At 38.9% G+C, this 14,682-nt stretch overlaps 1 protein-coding gene across 1 annotated transcript in view; it reads left to right on the top strand.

Moving 5' to 3' along the window:
• REV3L (REV3 like, DNA directed polymerase zeta catalytic subunit) overlaps positions 1–14,682 on the top strand; it is a 471,052-nt gene that overhangs the window by 217,043 nt on the left and 239,327 nt on the right. The window contains exons 5-7 of the mRNA XM_053710865.1: positions 4,000–4,096; positions 4,265–4,359; positions 5,313–5,417. Of these exons, the coding sequence (XP_053566840.1) occupies positions 4,000–4,096; positions 4,265–4,359; positions 5,313–5,417 (297 nt within the window). The remainder of the gene's footprint in view (positions 1–3,999; positions 4,097–4,264; positions 4,360–5,312; positions 5,418–14,682) is intronic.

The raw sequence follows: 14,682 nt of genomic DNA, 5'->3' as shown, positions 1-14,682 counted from the left end.
CAGCCCCATTGTTTCCTATGGGGGAATCGTGCACGAGCACGTTTTTGAGGCTGGCCGCGTCCGTAAGCAACTCTGGTATCGAGAGTTGCAGTGGCGTTAAATATGCTCTACGCTCCTTTTTTGGAGCCTAACGCAGCCATTCTGTGGACTCTCAATACCAGAGTTATTTTAAAGGTGCGGCCAGAAAAAAGCCAGCGTTAGCTACGCGGCTCGTTACCGACAAAACTCTAAATCTAGCCGTATATGAGGTATTTCTGGGAAAAAGCAAGCGGGGAATCTTGCGGGGAACTCGTTATCACTAGAATGCAATAAAAGGTACATTTCAAAATGGCGGTATCCATGAGTAGGAGGAGGCAGGGAATACATTTAATAGTATGCATATAAAATGTATTTAGTGTTTAATGTCCCTTTTTAAAGTGACATTTGAACTCTATAACTTTATACATACACATATATATATGTGTGTGTGTGTGTGTATGTATATATATATATATATATATATATATATACACATATATATATATGTGTGTGTGTGTATGTATATATATATATATATATGTGTGTGTGTGTGTGTATATATATATATATATATATATATATATATATATATATATATATATATACATACACACACAAATATGCCATGTGAGTGGTTTACACACATACTTACACATTTTTATTTTGCTAGTTAACCTTTAGTAATCAAGCTCTTCATTTATAGCAACAGCCTTACAGTCTACAAGCATCATTGTCAAAGTGCCCTAAAGGCTGTAAATCACAATCGGCAGCTTGTAATAAAGAGCAGAGCAGCTAGTCCCACATAACCTCCTCACATCCAATGCCTTTATAGAACAAAAACATTCATCCTGAAGCAGAATTTAACCCCCTGGCTATCAAAATGCACTGCAGCACATAACCGGTGAATACACTGCAATCCTCTCTGGTAGCCAAGGGATTAAAGTGTGCTCTGCTGGTTATGTTGTCATTCTAGGCTGCATTAGAAACCGTGTACAGTCCTAACCTGTCCTGAAGCCTTCATTCCTTCAACAAAAAGTGTCTGCACCACAGTTATCAGCATGGAGCTTGGCTGTGTGAGGAAGGCAACAGAAGTACATAAAATAAAAGTAAAACTTTCACAGTAAACATGCCTGGCGAAAATGGGAGGGGTTTAGTTTTAATCTTTGCCCCTCTCTCCTTCATGGCTCCCTGGACTGCTGTAACATATTCCCAATGAAACACTCAACTCTGTAAGCAGCTGGCAGCACAATTCTTACTAAAATTAATGCCCTCAGATTTTTTTTTAATACACTGACTACAAACAGGCGCCCCTCACTGCAATGCGCCTGTAGGCACATGCCTACTGTTCCTAATGGGAAATACGGCCCTGAGTACAGGAACATCCAGTAAAAATGCAAAAACAAAGTATAATACATTTTAAAATACCCTCTCTTTGATGCAACAAATAAAAAATGACTTTAGTATACATTTAAGGAAAAATCTTCCTCTATAACCAAACTGGATTTAGACCAATTTTCATCACAAACAATGCATAATTTGACAAAAACTACTCTTGTGGTATACTTGAAAGTGCCAAAGGTACAGCTGATTTTATCACTTTACACTTCCTTCCAAATGTATGCTGCCTTTGCATTACACAAGTGTGGATCCTGGGTTGGTTACAAGTGTGTGTGCAACCAGTGTGGGAGGAATGCATGGCCATGTGCATTTGGAGGGCAGCTCTGTGTTCTGTACTTTCATGTTAAGGACTAATTGGAGACTCAATCAAGGTATGTGTATTAAGCTGCCTAAATCCTCCATAAAGGAATAGTAAACCTAAAAAATATATATATAACGCACATGAAAGAGCAAGAATTTAAACTTATGTTTTGTTAGTGAAAACGGTTAATTAAAAGCTATTTACATTGATGTTAAATCCAACAGGAAATGCATGTTTGTGCACAGTTTGCTCCCTGACTAATAAATGCAGCTCCAATGTCTCTTTTCATAGACTAGAATTTATCTCCATCAGCTTCAAAACAAAGTTATATCAAGCACAAGTTCATTTTCAGACATTAAAACAAATATGTTATACCCCTTTTTAAAATGCAATAGTTCATAAAAGCCATTGTTGTAAGGTATATAAAAACCTTTTATTTCCTTTTTAACAAAGAACGAATATACTCCAATTTATATAAATAAGAGTATTTATCAGTGTCAATATCTGAGGCAGGATCTTCTGAATCAGATAGATCCTCATCAGAGAAGGATAATTCAGTATGTTGCTGGTCATTTGAAATTTCATCAACCTTATGAGAAGTTTTAAAATACCTTTTAAAAGGCGGAATGGCAGAGAAAGCCTTCTGAATAGAATCAGAAATAAATGCTTTTAAATTTACAGGTATATCTTGTGCATTAGATGTTGAGGGAACAGCAACAGATAATGGACTACTACTGATGGATACATTTTCTGCATGTAAAAGTTTATCATGACAACTATTACAAACCACAGCTGGAGGTATAATCACCACAAGTTTACAACAAATGCACTTAGCTTTGGTAGAACTGTTATCAGTCAGCAGGGATCCAGCAATAAATTCTGAGACAGGAACAGATTGAGACATCTTGCAAATGTAAGAGAGAAAAACAACATACAAAGCAAAATGATCAATTTCCTTATATGGCAGTTTCAGGAATGGGAAAAAATGCAAACAGAATAGCCCTCTGACGTAGAAAAAAGGCAAGAGGCAAATCGGAATGGGGTCTAAAATAATGAAAATATTTGGCGCCAAGTATGACGCACAACAAACAGAAAAATATTTTTTGGCGCCAAAACATCCGGAAACGACACACTCGTGTCATAGATGACGCAACATTGTGAAAGGACCCGGCGTCAACTAAGACGCCGGAAATGACGAATTTGCGTCAACGAACATAACTTCGCACCAAAAAAATCTCACGCCAAGAATGACGCAATAAACTTTTGCATTTTGCGCCCTCGGGAGCCTAATTCTGCCCGCGAATTTGAAAAATGACAGTCAATTGAAAAAAGACTACACCCCAGGTAAGAAATACATTTCTAAAAAATGCATTTCCCAGATATGAAACTGACAGTCTGCAAAAGGAAATATACATAAACCTGAATCATGACAAATATAAATACAATACATATATTTAGAACTTTATATTAATACATAAAGTGCCAAACCATAGCTGAGAGTGTCTTAAGTAATGCAAACATACTTACCGAAAGACACCCATCCACATATAGCAGATAGCCAAGCCAGTACTGAAACGGTTATCAGTAGAGGTAATGGAATATGAGAGTATATCGTCGATTTGAAAAGGGAGGTAGAAGATGAATCTCTACGACCGATAACAGAGAACCCATGAAATAGATCTCCTGTGAGGAAAACCATTGCATTCAATAGGCGATACTCCCTTCACATCCCTCTGACATTCGCTGTACTCTGAGAGGAAAAAGGGTTAAAAAATGCTGAGAAGCGCATATCAACGTAGAAATCTTAGCACAAACTTACTTCACCACCTCCATAGAAGGCAAAGTTTGTAAAACTGAATTGTGGCTGTGGTGAGGGGTGTATTTATAGGCATTTTGAGGTTTGGGAAACTTTGCCCCTCCTGGTAGGATTGTATATCCCATATGTCACTAGCTCATGGACTCTTGCCAATTACATGAAAGAAATGTATACATTTTTCTCACAGCTATTTTCTGTGCTATAATCTAAACCATAAATATATATATGTATATGTATGTATGTATGTATATATATATATATATATATATATATATATATATATATATATATAATCTGGTATGGTCACAAGTAGATCACACTAGTAGAATTTATTAAAGATTAATATTAAGCATTAGTCAGTATAGCAAAATACAAGCACACATGAGTCTCACTGTCTATGTAAGCTCTACATTCTTTGTCATTTGTCTCTGAAAGTGTAATGCATTATTCTTATTTCATAATTTAGGGGATGGTTCGCAAGATCCTAAGTTACATAAAGATACAACACCAGAGAAATCATTTAATGGTACCTTTGCTCGCTGGGAGGAAGATGAAATTCCAAGGTCTGTTCTTATCTTTTGAATAATAAAATCTTATAATGCAGCCCATGTCATTATTTTTGTGTGAAACCGTGAAATACTTAAAGAAAATATATTTTTGACATCTTATTTAATATTTGTAGTGTTTATAAACTCTCCAGTCATAACCGTAATCTGTTAACTCTATTACAGTTCTTGTATGTTGGAGGGTGTGGCGCCACAAAGTACCTGTGAACTGGAAGTGGATGGTGTTGCAGCAGATATTTTAAATCGGCAGGAAATTGAAGGTGAGATTGCTTTTGGTGTTATTCATGATTAGCATGGAAGAAAGTATCCCGTCTCTCTCTCTCTCTCTCTCTCTCTCTCTCTCTTTTTTTTTATTATAATTATCCATAGCAGCACAGGGCTGTCTCACAGGTTAGCTTTCTGCCAGCACACCGGTGCTTCAACAGAAAAAGTAAGTCACTTCACATAGTTATCATTAATAATTCAAAATCCTGTTATTACCAGCGGTAGGTTATTGCGCACTGCTATTAAAGTGCTGCAACATTATTCAGTTGCGATTTAGAATTTTGTCTTTTACATGATCCCATGATAGGAGACCATTAAAACCATTCCTTGAGACTGTGTAGCTGTTATATTAATATCACACTAAAAATTGCATATCGTTTAATATCATTGGTCTTTTATCTCATAAAGTATATTTTGTTTGGTATTTCTGTTACATTCGTAGTATTACATCACTATTTCGTATACATGTGTGAAATGTTGTATTTCATTAATCGGTGTGCAAACAAATTACAAAATTGCCCTCCCTTTCAAGCACTGAATATATTAGAACAGAAGTGCAACTCTAAATATATGTGAAAATAAAGATATATAGGAAAATAAGATTTTTTCGGTTGCACTTCTGTTCTATTTCATCCAGTGTCTGAACTAACCCAATGACAGAAATGTCGGGCAATTTTGCTATTCATTTGCAAAACAAATAACGAAATACCAAATTTTGCACATCTGTAAATTCTACATATTAGAGGCAGAAACAATGCAATATGTTTAATTAACTGTATTGTGATGTGGTACCTTTTTATTCAGCATAAATTGTGTATCATTTAATTATCTTGAAGAAATAACTTTAGTAGAAGAAAGAAAAAAAACTGTGTAATAGGTAGGAATGACATCACTACATAAGAGTTATTATGCAATAAATAATGATTATTTTTTTATATATATACTGCAGCCCAAATAGGAAAGAATCCTGGTCTTCAAGCAATATGGGAAGATGAAAAACTGCGTCGCAGAGAGAAAAGAGAGTCTTCTCAAATTAGCCTACCTGATTCACAAGGTAATAAGCCTCTTTGTAGGTTTCTTATTGTATAATTGCAGTAGGATTAACGCATTGTAAAGAAATATGTGACTTCTCTTATGATAGTTTCAAAATTTTTGCTTCTTTAGTTTTATGCTCCAGAATTTCCTTTCTTATCTCTACAATTTGCAGAAGTAGATTGGCATAACATACATATGTCTGTTACAGGAAAATAAAGAACGGAGTATAAAATGGAACTTATAAAATGTAATTTGAAAAAAATCAGTGCAAAAAAAAATACTAGCATCATAATGTAAATTTATATAACCAATAAATATATCTGCCCTTATCTTTAGTCCTTAAAGGCCATAATGTCAAAAAATGACATGCTCTAATTCTTAAAAATCCTGCACTACTGTGCGTTTAAACCATTTTTTACCAAAAGCATTTTTACAATGAAGTAATTAAAAAAAAAAAAAAATGTTCTGTAAAACAAAAAATAAATAAATAAATAGATACAAAATAGGTCTGGGTGTTAGATTAAAGCAGTTGTTAGTTTCCCTAATTTTACATTAGATTTCAAACTTCATTAGTGAATCATTTACGCCTAGATTTAGAGTTCTGCGTTAGCCGTCCAAACCAGCGTTAGGGGGTCCTAACGCTGGTTTTCGCCGCCCGCTGGTATTTAGAATCAGTCTACCGCTCACTTTCCAGCCGCGACTTTTCCATACCGCAGATCCCCTTATGTCAATTGCGTATCCTATCTTTTCAATGGGATCTTCCTAACGCCGGTATTTAGAGTCTTGGCTGAAGTGAGAGTTAGAACTCTAACGACAAAACTCCAGCCGCAGAAAAAAGCCAGGAGTTAAGAGCTTTCTAGGCTAACGCCGGTTCATAAAGCTCTTAACTACTGTGCTCTAAAGTACACTAACACCCATAAACTACCTATGCACCCCTAAACCGAGGTCCCCCCACATCGCCGCCACTCTAATAAATTTTTTTAACCCCTAATCTGCCGACCGCACACCGCCGCAACCTACATTATTCCTATGTACCCCTAATCTGCTGCCCCTAACATCGCCGACCCCTATATTATATTTATTAACCCCTAATCTGCCCCCCCCCCACGTCGCCGCTACCTACCTACACTTATTAACCCCTAATCTGCCGACCGGACCTCACCGCTACTATAATAAATGTATTAACCCCTAAAGCTAAGTCTAACCCTAACCCTAACACCCCCTTAAATTAAATATAATTTAAATCTAACGAAATAAAATAAATCTTATTAAATAAATTATTCCTATTTAAAGCTAAATACTTACCTGTAAAATAAACCCTAATATAGCTATAATATAAATAATAATTACATTGTAGCTATTTTAGGATTTATATTTATTTTACAGGCAACTTTGTATTTATTTTAACCAGGTACAATAGCTATTAAATAGTTAATAACTATTTAATAGCTACCTAGTTAAAATAATTACAAAATTACCTGTAAAATAAATCCTAACCTAAGTTACAATTAAACCTAACACTACACTACACTATCAATAAATTAATTAAATAAACTACCTACAATTAAATCAACTAAACTAAATTACAAAAAAAACAAACACTAAATTACAAAAAAACAAACACTAAATTACAGAAAATAAAAAAGATTACAAGAATTTTAAACTAATTACACCTACTCTAAGCCCCCTAAAAAAATAACAAAGCCCCCAAAATAAAAAAATGCCCTACCCTATTCTAAAATAAAGTTTACAGCTCTTTTACCTTACCAGCCCTTAAAAGGGCCTTTTGCGGGGCATGCCCCAAAGAATTCAGCTCTTTTCTCCAACATAGGTGTGTCCGGTCCACGGCGTCATCCTTACTTGTGGGATATTCTCCTCCCCAACAGGAAATGGCAAAGAGCCCAGCAAAGCTGGTCATATGATCCCTCCTAGGCTCCGCCTACCCCAGTCATTCTCTTTGCCGTTGCACAGGCAACATCTCCACGGAGATGGCTAAGAGTTTTTTGGTGTTTAAATGTAGTTTTTATTCTTCAATCAAGTGTTTGTTATTTTAAAATAGTGCTGGTATGTACTATTTACTCTGAAACAGAAAAGAGAAGAAGATTTCTGTTTGTGAGAGGAAGATGATTTTAGCAAACGTTACTAAAATCGATTGCTGTTTCCACACAGGACTGTTGAGATGAAGTAACTTCAGTTGGGGGAAGCAGTTGGCAGACTTTTCTGCCTGAGGTATGATGGCCACATTTCTAACACGACTTGGTAATGCTGGAAGGCTGTCATTTTCCCTATGGGGACCGGTAAGCCATTTTCTTAGATTAAGTATAAGAATAAGGGCTTTATGAGGGCTTAAAAAACTGGTAGACATTTTTCTGGGCTAAAACGATTACTTGCTAAGCATATTTGACAGATTATAGCGCTTTATAGTTATTATAATCTTGGGGATTGTTGTTAAAAAACGGCAGGCACTGTATGGACACCTTTTTCAGATGGGGGCCTTCTCTAGTCATAGGCAGAGCCTCATTTTCGCGCCACTAATGCGCAGTTGTTTTTGGAAGGCAAGGCATGCAGATGCATGTGTGAGGAGCTAAGATCCACTGAAAAAGCTTATAGAAGGCGTCATTTGGTATCGTATTCCCCTCTGGGCTTGGTTGGGTCTCAGCAAAGCAGATTCCTGGGACTGTATAGGGGTTAAATGTAAAAACGGCTCCGGTTCCGTTATTTTAAGGGTTAAAGCTTTCAAATTTGGTGTGCAATACTTTTAAGGCTTTAAGACACTGTGGTGAAATTTTGGTGAATTTTGAACAATTGCTTCATACTTTTTCGCATATTCAGTAATAAAGTGTGTTCTGTTTAAAATTTAAAGTGACAGTAACGGTTTTATTTTAAAACGTTTTTTTGTGCTTTGTTGACAAGTTTAAGCCTGTTTAACATGTCTGAACCATCAGATAAACGATGTTCTATATGTATGAAAGCCAATGTGTCTCCCCATTTAAATATATGTGATAATTGTGACATGGCGTCCAAACAAAGTAGGGACAATGATGCCACAGATAATAATAGTGCCCAAGATGATTCTTCAGATGAGGGGAGTAAGCATGGTACTGCATCACCCCCTTCTGTGTCTACACCAGTTTTGCCCACACAAGAGGCCCCTAGTACATCTAGTGCGCCAATACTTATTACTATGCAACAATTAACGGCTGTTATGGATAATTCTATTGCAAATATTTTATCTAAAATGCCTACTTATCAAAGAAAGCGCGATTGCTCTGTTTTAAACACTGAAGAGCAAGAGGACGCTGATGATAACGCTTCTGACATACCCTCACACCAATCTGAAGGGGCCAGGAGGGAGGTTTTGTCTGAGGGAGAAATTTCAGATTCAGGAAAAATTTCTCAACAAGCTGAACCTGATGTTGTAACATTTAAATTTAAATTAGAACATCTCCGCGCACTGCTTAAGGAGGTATTATCTACTCTGGATGATTGTGACAATTTGGTCATTCCAGAGAAATTATGTAAGATGGACAAGTTCCTAGAGGTTCCGGTGCCCCCCGATGTTTTTCCTATACCCAAGCGGGTGGCGGACATAGTAAACAAGGAATGGGAAAGGCCCGGCATACCTTTTGTGCCTCCCCCTATATTTAAGAAATTATTTCCTATAGTCGACCCCAGAAAGGACTTATGGCAGACAGTCCCTAAGGTCGAGGGGGCGGTCTCTACTCTAAACAAACGCACTACTATTCCCATAGAAGATAGTTGTGCTTTTAAAGATCCTATGGATAAAAAATTAGAGGGTTTGCTTAAAAAAATGTTTGTTCAGCAAGGTTACCTTCTTCAACCAATTTCATGCATTGTTCCTGTCACTACGGCAGCGTGTTTCTGGTTCGAAGAACTAGAAAAGTCGCTCAATAAAGAATCTTCGTATGAGGAGGTTATGGACAGAGTTCATGCACTTAAATTGGCTAACTCTTTTATTCTAGATGCCGCTTTGCAATTAGCGAGATTAGCGGCGAAAAATTCAGGGTTTGCTATCGTGGCGCGCAGAGCGCTCTGGCTAAAGTCTTGGTCAGCGGATGTGTCTTCCAAGACAAAATTGCTTAACATCCCTTTCAAGGGCAAAACACTGTTTGGTCCTGATTTGAAAGAGATTATTTCAGACATCACCGGAGGAAAGGGCCACGCCCTTCCTCAGGATAGGTCTTTTAAGGCTAGAAATAAGCCTAATTTTCGTCCCTTTCGCAGAAACGGACCAGCCTCTACTTCTACATCCTCTAAGCAAGAGGGTAATACTTCTCAACCCAAACCAGCCTGGAGACCGATGCAAGGCTGGAACAAGGGTAAGCAGGCCAAGAAGCCTGCCACTGCTACCAAAACAGCATGAAGGGATGGCCCCCGATCCGGGACCGGATCTGGTGGGGGGCAGACTTTCTCTCTTTGCTCAGGCCTGGGCAAGAGATGTTCAGGATCCTTGGGCACTAGAAATAGTTTCTCAAGGTTATCTCCTGGAATTCAAGGAACTACCCCCAAGGGGAAGGTTCCACAGGTCTCAATTATCTTCAAACCAAATAAAAAGACAGGCATTCTTACATTGTGTAGAAGACCTGTTAAGGATGGGAGTAATTCATCCAGTTCCAATAAGAGAACAAGGGATGGGGTTTTACTCCAACCTGTTCATAGTTCCCAAAAAAGAGGGAACATTCAGACCAATTCTAGATCTCAAGATCCTAAACAAATTTCTCAGGGTTCCATCGTTCAAAATGGAAAACATTCGAACGATCCTTCCTACCATCCAGGAAGGTCAATTTATGACCACGGTGGATTTAAAGGATGCGTACCTCCATATTCCTATCCACAAGGAACATCATCAGTTCCTAAGGTTCGCTTTTCTGGACAAGCATTACCAGTTTGTGGCACTTCCATTCGGATTAGCCACTGCTCCGAGAATTTTCACAAAGGTACTAGGGTCCCTTCTAGCGGTTCTAAGACCAAGGGGCATTGCAGTAGTACCGTACTTGGACGACATCCTGATTCAAGCGTCGTCTCTGTCAAAAGCAAAGGCTCATACGGACATCGTCCTAGCCTTTCTCAGATCTCACGGATGGAAAGTAAACATAGAAAAAAGTTCTCTTTCCCCGTCAACAAGAGTTCCCTTCTTGGGGACAATAATAGACTCCTTAGAAATGAGAATTTTTCTGACAGAGGTCAGAAAATCAAAACTTCTAAGCTCTTGTCAAGTTCTTCATTCTGTTCTTCGTCCTTCCATAGCGCAGTGCATGGAAGTAATAGGATTGATGGTTGCAGCAATGGACATAGTTCCTTTTGCACGAATTCATCTAAGACCATTACAACTGTGCATGCTCAGACAGTGGAATGGGGATTATACAGACTTGTCTCCGACGATTCAAGTAGATCAAAGGACCAGAGATTCACTCCGTTGGTGGCTAATCCTGGACAACCTGTCACAGGGAATGAGCTTCCGCAGACCAGAGTCGGTCATTGTCACGACCGACGCCAGTCTGGTGGGCTGGGGCGCGGTCTGGGAACCCCTGAAAGCTCAGGGTCTATGGTCTCGGGAAGAATCTCTTCTCCCGATAAACATTCTGGAACTGAGAGCGATATTCAATGCTCTCAAAGCTTGGCCTCATCTAGCAAAGGCCAAATTCATAAGGTTTCAATCAGACAACATGACGACAGTTGCATATATCAACCATCAGGGGGGAACAAGGAGTTCCCTGGCGATGGAGGAAGTGACCAAGATAATTCAATGGGCGGAGGATCACTCCTGCCACTTGTCTGCAATCCACATCCCAGGAGTGGAAAATTGGGAAGCGGATTTTCTGAGTCGTCAGACATTCCATCCGGGGGAGTGGGAACTCCACCCGGAAATCTTTGCCCAAATAACTCAATTATGGGGCATTCCAGACATGGATCTGATGGCGTCTCGTCAGAACTTCAAGGTTCCTTGTTACGGGTCCAGATCCAGGGATCCCAAGGCGACTCTAGTGGATGCACTAGTAGCACCTTGGACCTTCAACCTAGCTTATGTTTTCCCACCGTTTCCTCTCATTCCCAGGCTGGTAGCCAGGATCAACCAGGAGAGGGCTTCGGTGATCTTGATAGCTCCTGCGTGGCCACGCAGGACTTGGTATGCAGACCTGGTGAATATGTCATCGGCTCCACCATGGAAGCTACCTTTGAGACAGGACCTTCTTGTTCAAGGTCCATTCGAACATCCGAATCTGGTTTCTCTCCAACTGACTGCTTGGAGATTGAACGCTTGATTTTATCAAAGCGTGGGTTTTCAGATTCTGTAATTGATACTCTGATTCAGGCTAGAAAGCCTGTGACTAGAAAAATTTACCATAAGATATGGAAAAAATATATCTGTTGGTGTGAATCTAAAGGATTCCCGTGGAACAAGATAAAAATTCCTAGGATTTTATCCTTTCTACAAGAGGGTTTGGAGAAGGGATTATCTGCAAGTTCTCTGAAGGGACAGATTTCTGCGTTATCTGTTTTACTTCACAAAAGGCTGGCAGCTGTGCCAGACGTTCAAGCGTTTGTTCAGGCTCTGGTTAGAATCAAGCCTGTTTACAGACCTTTGACTCCTCCCTGGAGTCTTAATCTAGTTCTTTCAGTTCTTCAAGGGGTTCCGTTTGAACCCTTACATTCCGTAGATATTAAGTTATTATCTTGGAAAGTTTTGTTTTTGGTTGCAATTTCTTCTGCTAGAAGAGTTTCTGAGTTATCTGCGCTGCAGTGTTCTCCGCCCTATCTGGTGTTCCATGCAGATAAGGTGGTTTTACGTACTAAGCCTGGTTTTCTTCCGAAAGTTGTTTCCACCAAGAATATTAACCAGGAGATAGTCGTACCTTCTTTGTGCCCGAATCCAGTTTCAAAGAAGGAACGTTTGTTACACAATTTGGACGTAGTCCGTGCTCTAAAATTCTATTTAGAGGCCACTAAAGATTTCAGACAAACTTCTTCTTTGTTTGTTGTTTATTCTGGTAAAAGGAGAGGTCAAAAAGCAACTTCTACCTCTCTTTCCTTTTGGCTTAAAAGCATCATCCGATTGGCTTATGAGACTGCCGGACGGCAGCCTCCTGAAAGAATCACAGCTCACTCCACTAGGGCTGTGGCTTCCACATGGGCCTTCAAGAACGAGGCTTCTGTTGACCAGATTTGTAAGGCAGCGACTTGGTCTTCACTGCACACTTTTGCCAAATTTTACAAATTTGATACTTTTGCTTCTTCAGAGGCTATTTTTGGGAGAAAGGTTTTGCAAGCCGTGGTGCCTTCCATTTAGGTGACCTGATTTGCTCCCTCCCTTCATCCGTGTCCTAAAGCTTTGGTATTGGTTCCCACAAGTAAGGATGACGCCGTGGACCGGACACACCTATGTTGGAGAAAACAGAATTTATGCTTACCTGATAAATTACTTTCTCCAACGGTGTGTCCGGTCCACGGCCCGCCCTGGTTTTTTTAATCAGGTCTGATGAATTATTTTCTCTAACTACAGTCACCACGGTATCATATGGTTTCTCCTATGCATATTTCCTCCTGTACGTCGGTCGAATGACTGGGGTAGGCGGAGCCTAGGAGGGATCATATGACCAGCTTTGCTGGGCTCTTTGCCATTTCCTGTTGGGGAGGAGAATATCCCACAAGTAAGGATGACGCCGTGGACCGGACACACCGTTGGAGAAAGTAATTTATCAGGTAAGCATAAATTCTGTTTTGCCTGAAAAAAAAACATACAATACCCCCCCCCCAACATTACAACCCACCACCCACATACCCCTAATATAACCCAAACCCCCCTTAAAAAACCTAACACTAAGCCCCTGAAGATCTCCCTACCTTATCTTCACCACGCCGGGTATCACTGATCCATCCAGAAGAGCGTCCGAAGTCTTCCTCCTCTCCGGCAAGAAGAGGTCCAGAAGAGGCTCCGAAGTTTTCCTCCTATCCGGCAAGAAGAGGTCCAGAAGAGGCTCCGAAGTCTTCCTCCTATCCGGCAAGAAGAGGACATCCGGACCGGCGTTTCACCTACTGTATGTGATTACCTTGTTTCTGAGCTTCTGCAGACTACCCCTTATCTCAGTGCTTTTGACAGACATGAAGTTTTGCCAATCAGTGCAGACTCCTAAATAACTGTACGGGAGTAAGCACAATGTTGTTATCTATATGACACGCATGAACTAGTACTGTCTAACTGTGAAAAACTTTCAAAATGCTCTGAGCTAAGAAGCGGTTTTCAACGGTTCAGAAATAATTTTGAGCCTACCTAGGTTTAGTTTTTCAAAAATACCACCAAGGGAACAGAGCAAGTTTAATGATAAAAGTCAATTGGAAAGTTGTTTAAAATGTCATGCCCTATCTGAATCATGAAAGTTTAATTTTGACTAGACTGTCCCTTTAAGAGCAGTGTATCTGCTTTCCGCTTCAATCAACCATTCAGTTGCATGAATAATGTCACTCATTGCAGTGATATTGAGACACCGATATTATCTATAAGATTTTTTTTAGTATGTCATTTTTGTCATTCTCCAAAAGTTGTTAAAGCAATAGAACAAGTTTATAATTCAGTTGTTGTTATATAGTAGTAGGAAGACTGTTTATTGAAACCATTTAGCTATAAGTAGGGAATTAAATTTATAGTTAACAAACAAGTGGCTGCAGTCATTTCTCTCAAAATATTTGTGGCAGCACAAGACATATTTCCTTCATAGCAGGATGTTTAGCTTCTGATCACTTGGAGAGGTAGAATTAAATGAAATTAACAAAACAATCAAATGCATATCTCTCCACTACACCAATCTCCTTTTAAAACATTACCTTCTTGAAGAATTGGGTTCTGCTCAACTTTTTTTTTTTTTAATTTACACGTTTAGTTTTTTTGATCAGAACATTTTTTTAAAGCCCTCAATTAAAGGTTTACCGAAGGACCTAAGCCATTTTTTTCTGGAGCCTTTTGACAGGTATTTCATAGAAAGCACAGAAAGAAAATTAGGAGACAATCAATAGTGTATCCAATTATTTTCTTATCAGCTCTTAAAGGGACAATGTACCATAAAATGTTCCCCTGTTTAACCCCTTCACTACTGGAAATTTCAGAGAAAAACTTTCCCAGAGCACCAGAGAATTTTTAGCTTTTTTCTCTCATTCTGTTTAAACATAAATAGACCCTTTGGTTTTTGATTTACCTATGAAAATGATATATATTTTTAAAGTAGACAACCCAAGGCATTGATCTATGCACATTTTGGTATATTTGATGC

The sequence above is a fragment of the Bombina bombina genome, chromosome 4, assembly GCF_027579735.1.
Source record: "Bombina bombina isolate aBomBom1 chromosome 4, aBomBom1.pri, whole genome shotgun sequence".
NCBI lineage: Eukaryota > Metazoa > Chordata > Amphibia > Anura > Bombinatoridae > Bombina > Bombina bombina.
Note: the sequence above shows the minus strand (reverse complement) of the source record. Positions and strands in the feature narration are given on the sequence as shown.